General features: G+C 34.3%; 1 protein-coding gene across 2 annotated transcripts in view; it reads left to right on the top strand.

Moving 5' to 3' along the window:
- Positions 1–21582, top strand: part of Kul (Kuzbanian-like) — a 690443-nt gene that overhangs the window by 635104 nt on the left and 33757 nt on the right. For both annotated transcript variants that reach the window (XM_069833580.1, XM_069833579.1), the window contains 3 exons: positions 16129–16253; positions 19417–19545; positions 20886–21054. In XM_069833580.1, the coding sequence (XP_069689681.1) occupies positions 16129–16253; positions 19417–19545; positions 20886–21054 (423 nt within the window). The remainder of the gene's footprint in view (positions 1–16128; positions 16254–19416; positions 19546–20885; positions 21055–21582) is intronic.

The following is a 21582-nucleotide window of genomic DNA, read 5'->3' as shown; positions in this document are numbered from 1 at the left end:
CTACCCCCTTAAAGTTAGAACAGTTCCGCGGACCACCTTGCTCTTGTTCTCTTCGAAAGCAAATTTATCATTTTTGTAGCATATTTTAATACCAGTATACTTATATTTTAAAATAGAATTAGTTAATTAAAATGTATTAAATTACATTAATTTTATATTAATATTAACTAATTAAGCTAATGTTAATAGAAGAAAATTCATTTTTGTTCCTTTAATAATTCAAGGCTATTAGAGTTTGGATAATTTTTTACTTATTAACTAAACGAAATAAATATTGGTACTCAAATTAATGAGATGGACGAGCCTGCCGATTCTTGCACAGTTGTTCTATATTCAGACGTATACTGGTAAGCTTAAGTCGGAGATTGTCACATACATCCAGTCGATTTTGGTAGCCTATTTTGTTTTTATTATAGTTAGTGATGAAAACAAGTACAACATTCGCCCATAAGGATATACATAAATATACTTGGACTTCTCCAGATGGATTGACACACAACCAAATAGATCACATCTTGATAGATAAACGGAGACATACTAGTTTAGTAGATATTCGAACTTTCAGGGGTGCAGACTGTAATTCTGACCATTATTTGGTGATTGGAGAATTAAGAGAAAGATTATCAGTAGCCAAGCGAGTAGAGCAACAAGTTAATATTACTGAATTCAATATTTTGAAATTAAAGTACGAGGAAGCTAAGCAAAATTATCAGGTCGAAATTTCGAATAGGTTTGCCACTTTAGAAAGTTCCGACGAAGTTGAGAAAGAATTAGATGTTAACAGAGTGTGGGAAAATATCAGAGATAGTTTCAAAATTGCAGCTGAGCAGAGCATAGGTTATTATGAAACTAAGAAAAAGAAACCGTGGTTTGATGAAGATTGTTGCATGGTAGTAAAAAGAAGGAAACAGGCAAAATTGAAATTCTTACAGCATCCAGTTGAGGAGAAGAGAGATAATTATTTCAATGAAAGACGGGAAGCAAGTCGTACACTTAGGAATAAAAAGAGAGGTTACATGAAGGAAAAACTGAATGAGGCAGAAACAAATAGTAAGAATAAAGACATTCGAGATTTATATAAGGGTATAAAGGAATTTAAGAACGGATATCAGCCAAGGGTAAACGTGATCAAGGATGAGAATGGTGACTTGCTTGCAGACTCTCCATCAATCCTAAACAGATGGAAAAACTATTTTGTGCAACTACTAAATGTACATAGCCAAATAGAAATGATCGGGACGAAATTGAAATACAAACTGCTGAGCCATTTATACCCGAACCCACGCTTTCAGAAGTCGAAATTGCGATAGAAAATCTGAAAAAGTACAAGTCTCCAGGTATCGATCAAATTCCAGCAGAATTAATACAAGAGGGTGGAAGTGCATTATATAGCGAAATTTATAAACTTGTACTTGCTATTTGGGAAAAGGAAATTGTACCAGATCAATGAAAGGAGTCCATAATTGTACCTATTTTTAAAAAGGGGGACAAAACCAACTGTGGTAACTTTCGAGGAATATCACTTTTGTTGACGTCGTACAAAATTTTGTCCAATATTCTTTTGAGAAGATTAACTCCGTACGTAGATGAAATTATTGGGGATCATCAGTGCGGTTTTCGGCGTAATAGATCGACTATTGATCAGATTTTTTGTATTCGACAGATAATGGAGAAAAAAATGGGAGTATACGGGTACAGTACATCAGTTATTCATAGATTTCAAAAAGGCATATGACTCGGTTAAGAGGGAAGTACTATATGATATTCTTATTGAATTGGTATTCCCAAGAAACTAGTTCGATTAATTAAAATGTGTCTCAGTGAAACATACAGCAGAGTCCGTATAGGTCAGTTTCTATCTGATGCTTTTCCAATTCACTGCGGGCTAAAGCAGGGAGATGCACTATCACCTTTACTTTTTAACTTCGCTTTAGAATATGCCATTAGGAAAAAGATGGGGAGAAACACCACGTTCATAGTGCTTTAAATCTCTCTTTTGTTGTTGAGAGTAAAGTGGGAAGTGAATAGGCGGATAGGATAATAAATTTCATAAAATGTTAGTACTAGGAGAAAAAGTGAAAGGCGTTTGCCATGTATCATTTCCATACTCTGAGATTTTCAGCTATAGAGTGATACGCAATTCGTTTGAATTTTATTTTTTTCTTCTGCCTTTTTTGAAGGACCACAAGGGCAGACCTCGAGGACCACAGGTGGTCCACGGACCATAGTTTGAGAAACGCTGCCCTAGATGATAGTCCACACTACATATGAACTCCTGGTAGGTTGACCGCCTTATCCACGTGAACATACGGATTTTCCTGTGCCCAGTAGACGCAGTTATACTGATTCACTGTTCCATTAAGTTTAAACTGGGCCTCATCAGACCACACTACCTTCGTCACAAATTGTTCGTCTTCAGTTACCATTCTTTGATACATTATCAAAATTGCATTCCACTATCATGGTCGTCATCATTAATCGCGTACAGTAATTGTGGGATGTAAACTTTCCACTTTGCAGCTTTCAGAATTCGTCATACGCTTGTACTGCTAATCCCCACTTCATGTGCACATTGCGTAGCAGACTTCTGTGGAGAAGTACCAAACCTTTCTAACACGAGAGTCGATGAAGCAAGACTTGTAGCTATACGCAGTCTTCCCGATCTTCCTTTGTGAATATCATAGATCGTTCCATGCGCCTTAAACTTGTCAATAATGCGTTTAATTGTTAGGCGGTTGGGGGTTCTGTTTCGTACTCCCGCCTGCACTTCAACGGCATTATCAAACCTCATAAACCACTTCAGATGCATTTTCGCTGTTCGAACGTCAAGCGTTCTCCAGCCAGTTTGTTTTCCCACTATCGTGATGAAAGTATCGACAACTGTTGAGCGAAAAATCGTACTACAAAATACTCGTAATGCAAATCAATTGACAATCTTAATATCCCGATACAGCCTGACAAAAAGTAGGCCTATATACATTTTTGGCGGACTCTGTATTATAATAAGGTATACGAGTATACTTACATATAAGCTAATTTTCGTGAAAAAACATGGACAAAGAGTTTATCTTATTACAGCGTTTCTCAAACTATAGATCGCGACCCTCCGATGTTTTGGTGGTCGCGGAACGACCCGTCAGGTCTACAAAAATTTTGTAAAAGTTATCATTATCAACATTCAATTAACTTCCAACTTGCAGTGAATATGGGAGTAGTAAACCTGTCTGCTTTCAATGAACGCGTGACTGAAAACTAAACTAATACAGCTCACCTGCAACAATGGAAGATATCGTGAATTCGCTCTTTTTAATTTAGTTGAGATCGATAGCAGTGTATTTGTATTATTATGTAATTCTAATAGACAAAATGTGGACATTGAGCTTTAGTTAGATTGAAATTTAAATCTAATAATAATGTGGAATAAAACGTTACTGCTAATAAAATTAAATTTTTCCTCAGTGTCAGTAGTCTCCTGTTGTATCTTTCCTCCTGTGCTTGTGATTTTATATAAAATTAGTTCTCGCAACAAATACCGCAAAGAAATTGACACGCGGTGATGGGGTCATACATATTATGTTCTGCTGACAATCAGATTTTGTGAATAACTGTGTTTGTTGCCAGGACAGATATCAAAATGATAATCTTCGGGCCAGTCTCTTTTGTTTCCGACCGTCAAGAAAAATAATTTTGCTATTATTCACACTGACTCAGTCTTCAGTCAGCCTTCGTTCAAGATTTAGTGCACAGTATGTTCTCTATACTGTGTTTAGTGAGTGTGTTTCCGTCTTAATACTTGACGATGAATGCGTGGCTTAAATCGGGAACATTAAAAAGAAAATTATCACTCCCGGGATTGTTAATTTCTTTATTGATTAAAGTTCTCGTTAACACTTTGTTAAAAACATAAAATTTACTCTGTCACACGTTAAAAGTGTTAAAATTGTTTAAAAAGGTATTTACCTTCGACAGACGGCCCGTTTCGACGCTGTTTGTCGTCGTCTTCAGTGTCTCTTGAACCACTGCTGATTTTGGCTCTGCGATGTGCAGTTGTCGATGGTAGGGGTGGGGGTGTGTTGTTCCTATGGTGGGGGTTGGCTGTCTGTATGCTATGACGTATTATGATGTCAAACAATGTGTGCGTATTGAACTGTAGTTGCGTATTAAGTATGTAATGTGGGTGTGCTATTGTATTCTTATATATTTCGTATTGTTCTAGGATATTTAACTGTAAACTTTTTGGTGTGATGTGTAAAATTTCCATATCTGTTTCTATATTATTGTAGTCATGATTATTGTCGATAATGTGATCTGCATAATTTGATGTAATGTAAGGTTTGGTTATAGCTTTAATATGTTCGTTGTATCTTGTATGAAAGGATCTTCCTGTCTGTCCTATGTAAAAATGTGGGCAACTATTGCATTTTAATTTATAAACTCCAGTTGAATTATATATATTTGAATGTTTAGTGTGGTTATTTAAGTATTTCTGTGTTGTATTATTTGTTTTGTATGCAATTTTGTACTTTAGTTTTCTGAATGAAGTTGCGATTTTATGGGTATTCGTATTGTGATATGTTGATGTTATGTATTTATTCTCGCGTGCTGTTTGTGTTGGTTTGGTCTGTTTTTGTTTTGCCTTTTTTATTAGTGTGTCTATTATGTTAGGGTTGTATCCATTGTCTTGTGCTATATATTTTATTGTGTTTAATTCTTCCATGTAGTTGTCTTTGTTCATTGGTATATTAGTTAATCTGTGTGTCATTGTACGGAAAGCTGCATGTTTATGTTGTATGGGATGATTTGATGAATTGTGTATATGTGTTGTGGTTGTAGTGGGTTTCCTATATATTTTGAATTCGTGTCTGTTATTTGTTTTGGTTATGGTGATGTCTAAGAAGTTTATAGCTTGCTTATGTTCCATTTCTACTGTATATTTTAATTTGGGGTGTATTTTGTTGAGTTGTTGATGTAGGTTTTCTATTTGTCTTTTGTTTCCATTATATAAGACTATTATGTCATCTACATATCGATGCCAGTACATTATTTTCTCTGCGTGTTTGTTGTTGTCGGTATTTAGTATGTGTGTTTGTTCTATGTTGTGAATAAAGATTTCAGCTAATATACTTGATATAGGTGAACCCATTGGTAATCCTTCAGTTTGTGTATAGTATTTATTGTTATGTGTGAAATAATTTTGTTTAGTAATAATTCCTGTGATGTGTAAAATTTCGTTAATATGAGTCTGTGGTATGTTATTTTTGATAAGCATTTCCCGAAGTATTTCTAGTGTTTCTGTTACTGGTATGTTTGTATATAGATTTACGATGTCAAATGATGCTAATGTTGTATTGTGTGGAATGTGTTTGTGTTTTATTTTGTTAACTAAGTCTATGGTGTTGATTATTGTTGTTGGGTTTTCAAATTGTATACTATTTCTTATAATGTTGTCTATATATTTCGCTAATTTGTATGCTGGTGCATTCTTGTAGTTAATAAGAGGCCTGATTGGTATATTTTGTTTGTGAAATTTTATGTTAATTTCTCTCGATTATAGTGAATCAAGTGTCCCTGCTTCGAGCTCTAACATAAGTGCGACTAGTTTGACCAATGACGCGAAAAGAAAGAAATAATATCAACGTAAAATATGACGCGAATTGTTTGAGGTTGGGATTTGCGTGGTGTAGTCCTAGTGTTAAAGACGAACCCAAACTACAGTGTGTATTATGTTACGAAGTTCTCTCAAATGCTTCCATGATACCAAATAAATTACGAAAGCACTTAGAAACAAAATAGTCAGATGTTAAAAATAAGAACAATTTGGATTTAGGAAAAATAAAGGCACAGAAAATGCAACATTTAGTTTAACTGACAAAATTCTGGAGGCAGTAAATAAAAAATTACAAGTTGGAGGGATTTTCTGTGATTTATCCAAAGCATTTGACTGTATAAATCATAAAATGCTGCTAGATAAATTAGATTATTATGGAATTAAAGGTGTTGCACACCAATGGTTTCACTCATATCTCATAGATAGGAAACAGAAAGTTGAAATCAATACAACTATGAAATCTACATCGACATGGGGAACTATTAATAATGGAATTCCTCAAGGATCAATATTAGGTCCCCTACTTTTTCTACTGTTTATAAATGATCTTGCCCCCCTTATAAAAGATGTAGGTCATCCCACATTATTTGCAGATGACACAAGTATAGTAATTACAGCCAATAACTCCAACACATTCCAATCTTCAACAGAGGAAATTCTCTTCAAAATATGTGACTGGTTCTCAGTCAATAAATTAGTATTAAATTGTAACAAAACTAACATAATTCAATTTAAATCCTGTCCAAATTCAACGTCGCAAATTTCTAGCGCAATAATTAACAATAGATCCCTATTAGAAACAACAACAACCAAATTTCTTGGCTTAAAAATCGATAATGTGTTAAATTGGAAAAATCATATTAAAGAAATTACCCCCAAACTAAATTCAGCTTGTTTTGCTATTAGATCTATGCAAAAGATAGTAAATATTAATACCTTAAAAACAATATACTTTGCATACTTCCACTCGGTAATGAGTTTTGGAATAATATTCTGGGGAAATTCCACAGATAGTAACAATATATTTCTATTACAAAAAAGAGTAATTAGAATAATAGTAGGTGCGAAATCTAGGGAATCGTGTAGGACTATTTTCAAAAAACTACAAATAATGCCCATGGCTTGTCAGTATATCTTTTCATTAATAGTCTTCCTCGTATGTAATCGTGAAAACTTTGTAACTAATTCAACAGTTCATAGCATAAATACACGTCAAAAAAATGACTTTCATACTCCATCGGCAAGTCTATCGTGCATCAAAAAGGAGTGCGTTATATGGCAGTAAAAATTTTTAATAGCCTCCCTATCGATATAAAAAATGAAACACAAAACATAAAATTATTTAGGGCCAAATTAAAGAAGTACCTAATTTCTCACGCCTTCTATTCTGTAGGTGAATTCATGACATTCAATAACACTTCATGAAATTGATACTAAAACTATGTGTTGTACTAGTAGACTATATTGTAAATCTCGTGTGTATATATTTCATCTAGAGTGTGACTATAAATTAAGATTTTATAATAGTATTAAGTTTTTTGACTTGTTCCATATTCTAGCTGTAAGCATGTATGAATACCATGGAATGTTAATAGTTACAATACAATACAATAAAAAGTGAAGAATATTTCGCTCGCACATTAATGTTATTTAAACGGGAAAAATCTGTTGTATCTTACAAGTTTGCGTATTGCTAAAGCTGGAAAACTTATTCTTTAGGTGGGGAACTGATGGTTCCTGTGATTAAGGATATTGCTAAAGTTATGTTGGGTGAAAAAGAAGCAAAATAATTAGATTTAATTCCCATGTCTAACCATACAGTCCATCACCGTATCAATGAAATGGCCAGTGACGTAGAAAATCAATTCTTTGGTCGGGGGGAAAAGGCACATAAATAAAAAAAGAGTAATTTTTCAGGACAGACTTTCTTTTTAATTTATTCTTAACTGAATATAAGTATAATAATGAAATTCATGTATGTTGGTTAAAGTAAGACCCTTTTCAATTTAAAATGCAAGAAATTTTATTATTTCAAAAATTAGAAAAATTACTAGACTTAGGTGATTAGGTACAGTTGTCAAAAAAAAATGGCCGCACTCGTGATCAGCGAATATTTTCTAAGTCCACTTCGGGTCACGGCGATGTTACACGATGCATGTGCTTGTAGAAGTAATTCCGGAACTAAGGAAGTGTTCCATATCAATGTCTAGTAGACCATCGGTAGAGTAATTGCTTAATGATTCGAAGGTTGTGGGTTCGGGCCTTGTGCAGGTTTTCACTTTATTTTTTAATCGTTCTTTGGCGATATAAATAAATTCAAATTATCATTTATATTCTGTTATCGTTCTTTATCGATATCAAGTTATTTATATTTTGTTATCGTCATTTTAGCGATATAAATAATATTCAAGTTATAATTTTTTTGTAGTCTGTTATCGTTCTGTAGTGTTATAAATAATATTCAAGTTATTTATATTCTGTTATTGTTCTTCCGCGATATAAATAATCTGTATTTTATGTATTATTATAATACAAATAACCATTTTTCTTTGTAAAATAGGTTATTTTATTTAAATAATTAAATATATATTATATTAATTAAACAAACCGATATTTATCATCTATATTCTGTTATTGTTCTTTAGTGATACTGTATAAATAATATTCAAGTTATTTATATTGTTATCGTTCTTTAGCGACATAAATAATATTAAAGTTATAATTTATATTCAGTTATCGTTCTTTAGCGATATAAATAACATAAATTTAATATTAGGTTTGGAACAATACAGTTGCATAATACTGGTGTTAGTTTTTCTTTTTATATTATTACATTATACTATCTTGAACCACAATAAAATAAAAAGGAGTGACGAGGAATTAAACCTGAGACGTTGACATCTAAATTCCGACGTTCTTCCGCTGAGCTACGAGGGCACAAGCGTAGAAACATTTGCGGAAAAATTTGCCCAATCCCCCTGCAAGATTTTCTGATGATTTGTAGAAGCTAGTCCGCTAGTCCAGGATGTGGCAGGAAAAAGGCTAATTAGAATTTCTCGGTATCTGCTCGAACTTCTTCTTCTTCTTTCCCTTAGTTTAACCTCTCCCTTTTAGGTTCTTATCCTAATAGAACTAATATATATTAATATATTTAACCCATGCAGGGGCATGTAGCACGTATGGGCGAATCCAGAAATGCATATAGAGTGTTAGTTGGGAGGCCAGAGGGAAAAGGACCTTTGGGGAGGCCGAGACGTAGATGGGAAGATAATATTAAAAGGGATTTGAGAGAGGTCGGTTATGATGATAGAGACTGGATTAATCTTGCTCAGGATAGGGACCAATGGCGGGCTTATGTGAGGGTGGCAATGAACCTCCGGGTTCCTTAAAAGCCAGTAAGTAAGTAAGTAAGTAAGTAACCCTTGCGGTGAATTTCGGTGAAGTCCGGAGGGACCAATTAGTCAAATCCACTCTCCTCATCTCCACGCTTGGGCCTCCTGGGATCTAATAAGATGCGAAAGAGACAGTGTTGTGCGGAAAGCAATGGGAAGTTACCGCATTTCTCCTTCCCAAGAAAAACTGCAAACATGAGCAAAGGAAGCTTTTAATAGAAAAAGGACCATCTTCTGCGGACCTCTGGAGAAAGAACTAAGGAAGAGACTAGTGAAGTGCTTTGTGTGGAGTGTGGCATTGTATGAGGAAGAAACAAGGACATTACGACGAAATGAAGAGAAACGAATAGAAGCATTTGAAATGTGGATGTGGAGAAGAATGGAGCGTGTGAAGTGGACAGACAGAATAAGAAATGAAGTTGTATTGAAAAAAGTGGGTGAAGAAAGAATGATGCTGAAATTGATTAGAAAGAGAAAAAGGAATTGGTTGGGTCTCTGGTTGAGAAGAATAATAGACGACATTAGGATATGTGGATCATATGCGGAGAGTAAGTGGAAGGCAGAAAATAGGAAAGATTGGAGAATGCTTGTCTTGCAATGAAAGACCTGCCCATGGGCAGAACACTTATGTAGGTATGTTCAGAATGCCTGGAATGTCGTGTCTAAGAACAGTCACTATTTGCAAAGACTAGTCGATTCCATGCCCACTTGATTGCAAGAAGTGATCGAGATAAGAGGAAGGTAGACTAAATATTGAATCGTGGCTTTTTGTTTGTTTCTTTGAACTCTTAATTGTTTGAATGTTCTAAGGCAGACGCCAGTAAGTTTGTTTTGTGTATGCCACGAAAGATATTTTTGTTGAGAATAAAATATTTTTTTCTTTCCATTTATAGCCACAATGTCATAATGATAAAGTCATAGCGTAATACATTAATGAACCTGATGTTAATTACTAAAATAATCGTAAAAGAGAATGGAGCAATTATGTATATTTTGTCTCTCTCTCTTAAAAACAATACAAAAAAGAATATAATAAGCATGAGGTTGTATTCGAACGTAGGACCTCACGAACGAGAAGCCGGAATGCTACCATTACGCTATTAAGTAACACACAAAATACTTTAATTATAACTGTAGATATTAGGCAACGTGGTCCAACAACATGTAACATCGCCTGTTTCCGAATTGTAGCGAAGATATCCGAAGGGAACTTTACTTCAAGAGAGCGGCCACTTTTTCTTTTGACAACTGTACAACAGAAAAATCGACTTTTTTTTACTTATGCACCTTTTCCCGCCAACCAAAGAATTGATCATGAGAATAAAAGACAGTAGATTTTTTGCATTACAAATCGAAGAATGAATGCACATCGTTAATTCATCTCATCTCATTTGTTTCATTAGGTATGAATATCAGGGTACCGTCATTGAAGATTTTCTTTTCTGTGAAAACTTAGGCCTATCCACGCATACAACAGCAGAATGTATTTTCGAAATTTAAATTATGGTTTATTTAATGATGCTCGCAACTGCAGAGGTTATATCAGCATCGCCGGTGTGCCAGAATTTTGTCCTGCAGTTCTTTTACATGCCAGTACATGAGCCTGTCACATTTAAATTCCATCGACTGGGCTGGGATCGAACCCGCAACCTCGAGCATAGAAGGCCAGTGCTATACCAAGTACGCTACCGAGGCTGACTGTATTTTCGAAGTTCTTAATTCATATGTGATAGTGAAGGAATTTTAAAGTGCAAGCTATGGTCGGAAAAGTGGGGAAAAAAGGTTCTGAAAATACATACAAAAAGGTGCAAAAAAGATGTTGATGAAATGATTTTATTAAGGTTTAAACCAGTTACATGATTGATCATGAACATTCTTTATCCCATTTACTGGATTTTAATCAACTTGTTATATTGGATTACACACACATTTCACTGTTTTCGAGAGTAAGTCACTGGCACTTTGAGCTCAGGACATCCTTGTATGTAGAAGAACTCTGCTCGACATCTACAGAAACCAATGAGCATATCTTGTCAGCATTCGTAAAGGGAGTTCAGTCAAAGTTGCAAAGGTTTCCACATTCAAATTTGACTTTGGCAAATTCATCACTTTTCATCTTGATTTGGTAGTTCACCTATTTCACTATTCTTCTGGCTATTAAATTCCCATCTGTTGTGTTAAATTTTTGTAAAATAGTAGATCCTCGTAACTCTCCCATTCAGGCCCATAGTGATTATTTAAGAGGGTTGTGATATCTTTCCTTTTGTATTTTGTTTAGCTTTACACCCCTTTCAGTTTCTGTGTGCGGAGTTTCCATGAATGAATTTCCCCTTCTGCAGATATGTTTTCCTACTCCAACATCAAGGTTGCAGCTTTGCTCACCTTGAACAGTTACTGACTGACCCCGTAGTGGTTTTCTTCTTGATAATGTTCCTTTTACATCTTTAACTGGAAATGGCAAGCTGAAGAAGGCTCTAATATATCTTTGACAGCTGATTTCCAATCAGACATCTGTAGCCTACATCTGTTCCCAGTTTTAATACGGTATAGTCTCAAATTGAATAATATAATTTGTTCATAGTTAGTAGGTTTCAAGATAAGGCTTCGTGCTTTAACTTGCACTTCTATGTATATGACCAAACAATCTATCGGGAGGTATAAATGAGTGGCCAACAATAAGGGACAGTAGAATAATATTCTTAGCAGTTTTTGGAGATTCTTTGGTTATTCAGGAGCATAGCATACCTAATATAATGTGGTTTTTATTTATTAATTTAGCAAAAATGATGGATTCAAACAAGTGTCAATGTAACGTTGATTGAAACTGTATCTTCTATAATGCACTTTTTTCTATTGAACTTAACAGGCTTTGCTCCTGTATACACTTATGGACATAACATTTTATGGACCTGTAACAGTCATGGACTTAACGGATTCTAGAACTGTAGCCAACATTCAGTCATAAATTTGCATAGGAAATAACGTCTACAATACCTGTAAATGTGGCATAAATGTGTAAGATAATGCCAACTCAAATTTGAATTTTTGTGGACTTAACGGTTTCTGTAAATGGGCGACTCAATTGGCTGGCCACATTGGCTTATATGGCAGAACTAAATGAACTCAGTTTGTCCCTTCAAGACCCAACCATCATTGTGTTCAAAGCTTATGATAAAATCAAGTCATTTCAGAAAAAGATCAGTCTGTGGTTAAAGTAGGTACGTCAGAAGTAATAATTTTTCCGTCTTTCCAACCTTAGATTATTTTCTAAATGAGAATGATTTTTCCTTACCTTCTGATTTTTGTGATTCTGTAGTATCCCATCTCTTTGCTCTCAATAATGAGATTGAAAGTTCTTTTCCAGAAAATTACAGTGAATTTAACTGGATTCGATACCCATTCCTATATTTCGAAAGTTCAAACTTGTCAGTGAAACTAAGAGAACAGTTGTGTGATATTATTAGCTGTGATTCTGATATTAGAACTAAATTTTTACACTCAGATATAACATTTTTTTTTTTTTGGATATCATTAAGGCACGAATATCCTGAATTCGAATGGGGATTAAAGTTGTTCATGTGTTCGCAACATCATATCTTTGTGAAAAGGGATTTTCCTCTTTAGTTCAAGTGAAAAGCAAGAACAGAAATAGACTTGATGCATGCTCTGATTTACGACTCAAGTTAACTGCACTTGAACCCAACATACACCAACTTATGCAGACACGACAAACCCATCCACCACATTAATTCGGTGAGTGCAAAATATTTTAACAAAATTTCACATGTGCTCAATTAGAGTAATATTTTTTTTTTATTAACATACAATCATACAGTATTTACTTTTACATAAGTGATTAGAGTGTACTAATTTAACTTATGGGTCCCAGACTTAAAAAGTTGGAGAACCACTGCTTCATTATATGACTCTGAGTTGCATTTTAAAAGGTATAGCCCTCTATCACCTCAATAAAATTGTGTAGATATATTCATTATACTTTCCTAAATACGACGTCGTGATTTTTTTCTGCAACCAGACATAGCTATTAATTATTTTCAGATGCCATGCTCTCTGTAACCTGGAGAGCTGCGTTCAAGGTGTGGAGCAAGAGAGAGGGAAGTAATCGCAATAATAAAATTCTAAAATATTGAACATTTTAGTCTCCAAGATTGTTCTGAAGACATTTTACAGTCAATGAAGAAGTCAATTAGCTTTCTATGTTCGAAAATTCGATACAGAAGTAATGAAAAAAATCTTAAAGTACAATAAACACTCGTGAAAATTACCAAGATTATCCACTAGTTACATAAATTAATATTAAAAAACGCAAAATAGTTTCAAAAATAAACTAAAATTGCACTTCAATTGAGACTCATTTCAATTATAAGCCTCTTTTCTCTGTGATAGTTTTGTAAAAATATATATAGGCCTATTTATTGTCCTTTCTTTCCCCTTTTTGTTCTCTTGATCACCAGATGAATTTATTATTATACTCTTTTTATTGTGGATTTTATTTAATTTTCGTATCTTTTTTATTATTTTATTACATTCCATTTTGTTGTATTGTTCATTACGTTTTCCCTATTAATTATTTGTACTGAGTTGCTTTTATTATATTCCAATCTCTAGAACTGTATTTTACTTTCTTTTTTCTATTATGGTAGGCCTATTATTTTCATTTGTTTAGTGTCAATTTTATTATGCTTATTATTATTATTATTATTATTATTATTATTATTATTATTAAAATTATTACAATTATTATTATTATCATGTAATATGTTAGTATTCTGTTCTTTAATTTTTTTGTTAAAATTTCACTGCTTGTATACTTTGTGACCTGGTACAGTGTAAGAGAAGGCCCTACGGCCTTAACTCTGCCAGTATAAATAAATTATTATTATTATTATTATTATTATTATTATTATTATTATTAACATAGAGTAGTCCACACCTGTGGAGTAACGGTCAGTGCGTCTGGCTGCGAAACCAGGTGGCCCGGGTTCGAATCCTGATCGGGGAAAGTTACCTGGTTGAGGTTTTTTCCGGGGTTTTCCCTCAACCCAATACGAGCAAATGTTGGGTAACTTTCGGTGCTGGACCCCGGACTCATTTCACTGGCATTATCACCTTCATTTCATTCAGACGCTAAATAACCTAGATGTTGATACAGCGTCGTAAAATAACCCAATAAAATAAAACATAGAGTACAAATATCGTTTAAAAATAGTGTTAAATGAATATCTTCCGTTTGTTATGCAAGGCCGCCTTAAATAAACAAATTTTGTTCTCCTATTTAACAGGTTACCATGAAACTTGTATAGGTCCTACAAACACCCATTACGTTTGTGTAAGAGAAACTACCCCATTATAGGGGTGCATTTAAATAAGGTTTTCGTAAAATTTTGAACAGTAGTTACAAGTAGCATAGTTTTGGTTTGTATGCAAACTCTGATTAAGTTTGTGTAAGAGAAACTATCCCAGTATAGAGGGTGCATTGAGACAAAGTTACTAACTTCTTTCCTATATACCGGTAATAGATTTTCAGATATTAATGTACCTATTGCATTTAATCAGATTATTTTCTTGAAAAAATAATGTGGCAGAATATCATCAGGAGTATATGGTAATGGCAGAGAACATGGTGAAATATATTCTTTTTTATATTTTGTAGTTCTTTTCGGAGTGGTTTGTGTTGTCTCTTTTATTACAGATGCTGCATCCATTTTCCTGCACTTCTCAATGAGATCTGACTTGTAAGGCACAATAAATTCTTCTTTTGAACTCTCCTTCACCAATGACCGTACTAATCTACGCCTTGTTCATAAACTGCCTTCCGAAAATGATTTTCTTGGTCTTTCAGCAGATAATGCTCAGTGGTAGTACGTGAACATAATAATATCTTGTCTGCTGCTGTGGAGTAATGGTTAGTGTGTCTGACCGTGAAACTAGCGGGCCAGGGTTCAAATTCTAGTTGGGGCAAGTTACCTGATTGAGGTTTTCCCTCAACCAATTAAGAGCAAATGGTTGTTGATTTTATGAAACCTCCTATGTGACAGTACACAATATAATTTTCCAGGAGGAAGAAAAAAATTAATGAAAAATCAATGGGCCCGCATAAGAATATGAAGTAACTCGGTAGAAAACGTTGGTGAATATGATGAACATAAATGACATCATCGAAAATCAATGATGGCCTATAGATATTTAATTGATTTTTTCTTCCTCCTGAAAAATTGTTTCTGTACTGTCACATAGGAGGTTTTATAAAATCAACGACGAAATACTGGGTAACTTTCAGCGCTGGACCTTGGACTCATCTCGAGCATTCTCACCTTCATCTTACTTTAGACGCTAGATAACCACAGCAGTTGATAAAGCGTCGTAAAATAAGCAATTGAAATAATAATATCGCAACAGACTCCGAGAAATTTATTTTTGAATTAAATCACTTTCGGTGTTTTAGCATAAACCTATAATATTTTCTACCACATTGTTTCCAAAATCTCTGAAAGCAACATCTTAAAAGTCTAACAATTTTCGTAATTTCTCTTGCAGTAGTACCACTACAGCCCTGTAATTCTAATGCCCTTCACATAATTACATAAACCTTTTCTTCTGGAATAGTTCCATATGAGTCATTGTCCGTAATTCGATTCATGTTTGAAACATCGTGAATTTGTACAAAAGAATTGCACTGATAAATATAGGAATTTAAATAGTGCATACAATCCTGTTACGATACCTCCATTCTGAATGGATGATCGTCCACCTCTGCTTCGGCATGTGGACGAGAAGCTAGTAGCTGGCTGGTCAGTTTGGGCCCGTAATGGGCTGTAATACCACGGATTATACTGTCCTTTTTGTCGTTGTTTGATTGAGAAAAAATGAAAGAATTGAACATTTTATTTGATTTGTTTTACCTTTTAAATTTTTATCAAGACTTTATATTGTAGACAATTTCATTTAATCTAGGCTTTTCGTTTTGGTGGTATTTTAGTTTACTTATTATAGGAGTCCATCGCTCGAACTTAGAAGCTATGATTCTGATCATCTCGTCTGTTAGGAGTATCATAGTGACATAAGGGTCGTGTAAATTTATTATTAATTTGTTCTTGTTGATTGCAGAAGAGGACTACGATCAGTTCTGTCTGGCCTACATGTTCACATACAGAGACTTCGAAATGGGAACGCTGGGCTTGGCCTGGACTGGGGACCTCAAAAATGCCGGTGGTGTGTGTGAGAAGAACGGGGTAAGTGCACACAATTCAATGTATATATTTAAAAATGGCTTATTATTAGTATAACATTTCAGTATGGCATACTGCACCCCTATCACAGGATGAATAGCTATTAGACCAGGGCCGGCAAGGAGTACTCTCCACTCTGGCAACATATAACTGGAGCGTGCCCATACGGGAACACAGCTGAGTAGCCGAGGTATCTGTGCACTAGGCTGTACAGTTGTGCAGTACATTAGTGGCGCAGTGATGGAAGGTCTTATCAGTAGTACCACTGCCTGTGTGATTAGAAATAAATTTTAAATCATAAACTAAGCAGTAACTAGAGAAACAAACTAAATGAACAGTAAACATATTTATTCTATTCGTATTAAATTATAATACTCTTTGCTATGCTTCAATAGTGGTAGTGGTAGTAATAATAATTTACTTACTTACTTATTTACAAATGGCTTTCAAGGAACTCGCAGGTTCATTGCCGGTCTCACATAAGTCTGCCATCGGTCCCTATCCTGTGCAAGATTAATCCAGTCTCTATCATCATATCCCTCCTCTCACAAATCCGTTTTAATATTACCCTCCCATCTACGTCTCGACCTCCCCAAAGGTCTTTTTCCCTCCGGTCTCCCAACTAACACTCTATATGCATTTCTGGATTCGCCCATACATGCTACATGCCCTGCCCATCTCAAACATCTGGATTTAATGTTCCTAATTATGTCAGATGAAGAAAACAATGCGTGCAGTTCTGCCTTGTGTAACTTTCTCCATTCTTCTGTAACTTCATCCCTCTTAGCCCCAAATATTTTCCTAAGCACCTTTTTCTCAAACACCCTTAATCCCTGTTCCTCTCTCAAAGTGAGAGTCCAAGTTTCACAACCATACAGAACAACCGGTAATATAACTGTTTTATAAATTCTAACTTTCAGATTTTTTGACAGCAGACTAGATGACAAAAGCTTCCCAACCGAATAATAACACGCATTTCCCATACTTATTCTGTGTTTAATTTTCTCTCAAGTATAATTTTTTTGTTATTTTGCTCCAAGATATTTGAATTTTTCTACCTCTTCCAAGGATAATCTCCAATTTTTATATTTCCATTTCGTACAATATTCTGGTCACGAAACATAATCATATACTTTGTCTTTCCAGGATTTATTTCCAAACCTATCGCTTTACTTGGTTCAAGTAAAATTTCCGTGTTTTACCTAATCATTTGTGGATTTTCTCCTAACATATTTACATCATCCACATAGACAAGAAGCTGATGTAAACTGTTCAATTACAAACCCTTTCTGTTATCCTGAACTTTCCTAATGGCATATTCTAGAGCGAAGTTAAAAAGTAAAGGTGATAGTGCATCTCCTTGCTTTAGCCCGTAGTGAATTGGAAAAGCATCAGACAGAAGCTGGCCTATACGGACTCTGCTGTACGTTTCATTGAGACACATTTTAATTAATCGAACTAGTTTCTTGGGAATACCAAATTCAATGAGAATGTTATATAACACTTCTTTCTTAGCCGAGTCATATGACTTTTTGAAATCTATGAATAACTGATGTACTGTACCCTTATACTTCCATTTTTTCTCCAATATCTGTCGAATACAAAAAAATCTATAATAATAATAATAATAATAATAATAATAATAATAATAATAATAATAATAATAACAATATATTATAGTAAAGAAATCATACCTTTTACGTTAAATGTCTTGCGAAAGAAAATATTATCACAATTTTTAAATCTGAAACTTTATAAACAACATAAGTGTACCTAGCAAACAAGCATATTATAATGAAAGAAAAGAATATATAACTTTCATACACACCAACATTTTTGAAATTCAGAATACAAAATAATAAATATATCTTATTGCTAAAAAAAAAAAAGATACAGATTTCTTTTTTCTCCCTTAATAATGTTTTCAGTGGATGATGTAATGGACTTTTACAGCAAGCCTCTCTACAGTTCTTAACTTACAAGTGCAGACGTCATGCTTGCTCTTAATCATCTTGGTTCCATTCTTTTTGTTCTCGATCTTATGCTTCAGGATAGAACTTTTGATTGTTAAACACATTAAATACGAATTGAAATAATACCACGTAGCTTTATGTCCTCACTTAGTACAGTGAGTAAATTCATCCTTTCATCACTAACAATGTCTTTATATTTTTCAGCATGGAACACATCATAATGCTGCTTTAAATTATATTTTCTGCACCTGACATGTTTTTACAAATACGACACTGTCCACCTCCCTACTTTGATTCTTAAAAAAAAAATAATAAAATAACAATTTCCAGTCATTTTGAACTCAGTTCCAGATTTCCTCTTTGCAACATCCATGGAGATACGTAGGCCTAGTACATACTTCACCCCTGGTCTGTACGAAACAATCTGCCTACTTTCCCCTTCTTCACTACCGTAGAGAGGGGTAGCAGTCCTGTCCGTGAGGAAACAAACATGATTTCATTTGCCCATATGTGTATAACGCTCATATGGAAAGGCAATTGCCAGCCCTGTATTAGACAATGTATGTTACGTTCAGAAATAGCAGACTCTATATCAGTTATAGAAAAATGTTTAAATATATTTTATTTTCAACATGGAACGTTTAAAGAAAAATATCCGTTACTGTATATTAACTGAAATTCTCTATGTCCATTTTGGTGTGTGCCGATGCAGAATAGCATAAAGGATACAAATAAAATAACTCTTAATAATGCAACATACATGATGATATTTAATTTATTTCATACACATCATAACAAACAAGCATCCAAACTAATACAATCACACAATCACCAACCACTTAAAAGTTCCACACAATAAAATTATATGGATTCTATGTACGATTTTATATTTCTCTGCTTCCGAGAGATTACGTTTTCACTTTTTACATTTTGTTTTTGTAATTGTGTACACTTCGATTTTATGTAGCTAACAATCCATATTAATTAGATCTTCCTGTATCCATTTTTACGAACTTTGTTTCTGTTTCTACAAAAAAGTATGTTAATTCATTCTATGAAAGCGGGATATATTCATTGACTCCTGCTTCCTTTGATTTTCTTTGTTTTTCATAACTTCAAATTATGCTTCTCTATACAGAGCTCACTGCTCTATATTAACGAACTCAAAACTGAGGAAGATGCATTTGTTACAGCACTACCGGGGTAGTATGAAGAGTCTGAATACAGGCATTGTGACGCTGCTGAACTATGGCAAGCACGTACCACCTGCTGTGTCTCACGTGACGCTGGCGCATGAGATCGGACACAACTTTGGCTCGCCGGTGAGTTAGCTTCCCAACCATACATCGAGATTTCATTTCTACGACGTTTCATAGAGATTCAGAGGTTCCACCTACACAGTCATGTCACTGAAATTCATTGTCCATTTTTCTTAGCATCCCCAAAAAAATGAAGAAAATAAATCTTATCGCACTGTTAAAAGGTCAAAATCTTCGTTTAAATCCAATCATCATGAAAGTCGAAATTTTTACGTCTTTCAACTTTGAGTGAATTTATTAAGAAGATGGCCTACATTCCCGCCGAAACTAGTCATTAATGTAAATTAGCCATAATAGTTTCAATATTAATACAGTTAAGTTATAAAATTGTTAATAATTCAAGAGATGAGTAGTAAAAATTATCAGATTCCACTGCTAATGATAAAAGCCATAATTATAATAATCAAAATTTCACGAAGTATTAGACTGGTGCGAAAATGCTGGGTTTTCATCCAATGTTTTGTAGTTGCACGTCGGCATGAATATCTTACAGTAATTAATATCATTTTATTTTATTTTTATTATGCATTTACGAGTTTGATAGTGTTGATACTGTATAATGTTGTGAAGAACTGGAACTTATTTTTATTTTTATTATTAGTATCTTCGATAAAAATGAAACAGAATTTTTTCATCGAATTTATATTGTTGAGTAAATCAGATTGTTTACCTCACGTGTCTTGCTCTTGCTCTCCTAACAAGCTAAAGTGAATTCCTTCCCAAATTATAAGCAGGTAGCTGACTAAAATCCAAACAATGGGAGTGTGACTCCCACCCCTAGTTCGTGTTTCATCAGGTACTAGTGAGTGTTATTATTGGCTGTTTGTGGAGTTCTCTATTATACATAGCAGCAGGTCGCAGATTGTCACCTAGACATTTGTTGTTATTTAGAGAGAAAAATAAAACAAACACATTCATACTAGACTGCACTGCACATTGGTCAGTTATGCTTCTTTTCTTAGACTTCACAGTGGTTACTTTCGAAAAGAGAATTTTTCTTTCATAACTATTAACAGGCTTTCCATTGCTTTCTACAGTTACTCAGTAGCACTAGACTAGCGAACAATTCAGTCCTCATGCTCCAGAAGCTGACTTGTTATTGTTGCGATGTTCGTAAGTGCATTGAACCAAATCCATGAGTAACTCTCATAAGTGTGTGACAGTTGTTGGATCTGCCCTTGATTCTTTGACCACTAAGCACAACACAATGGCAGTGGAACTTTTCAAATGCATTCCACTTTATGAATGATAGTGAAAGGAAAAATGGTGGTTTAATGGTATTGGATACGAAATTATAAAGTGCTCCAATACCAGCACACTTACTGTGATTGTGTTTGCATCAGCACGATCCCGAGCTGTGTACGCCAGGCGGGGAGGATGGCAACTTCATCATGTTCGCACGTGCGACTTCTGGTGACAAAAAGAACAACAACAAGTTCTCCCCATGCAGCCTGAACAGCATCAACCCTGTCTTGAACACCAAGGCTCGTAGTCCTAAAGGATGCTTTACAGGTATGTCAGTCTCTGTTTTTCCACATTCAAGTCATTTTTCTTATGTTCTCACTAGCTATAATTCAGTTCCCTTTCCATAGTTTAAATTAATGTACGGTAGGACCCATTTGTAATTTTTTTGTTTTTCTCAAATTGCATAACTTAGATAAGCCTATCTTCATTATTGCAACCTAGATTGATAACCTGGGATATACAGGTGACCGATTTATCTTGGCTGCCCACAGTATCTCTTTTGTTTTACATAAAGAGAAAAAGTTCACATATAAAACTTGTTCATTTTGAGTTCCATTAAAGATAACATTATTCTTGTAACTATATTAATAAAGGAACAGATTTTATATTATGCTAAAGAACTTGAAAATTAATGTATATTTCTATGTTCTAAAATGTTTAAATGTCGGTTAAAATTAAAAAAAAAAAAAAACATATAATTATATTTTCATTACAGAGCATGTGAATGTTGGTAGGCCTACTTATTAATTACAGCTGTGCAATAAATGTAGAAGGTAGGTTGGTGTTACAGTGGAC

This window comes from Periplaneta americana, chromosome 8, assembly GCF_040183065.1.
Source record: "Periplaneta americana isolate PAMFEO1 chromosome 8, P.americana_PAMFEO1_priV1, whole genome shotgun sequence".
Taxonomy (NCBI): Eukaryota; Metazoa; Arthropoda; class Insecta; order Blattodea; family Blattidae; genus Periplaneta; species Periplaneta americana.
Note: the sequence above shows the minus strand (reverse complement) of the source record. Positions and strands in the feature narration are given on the sequence as shown.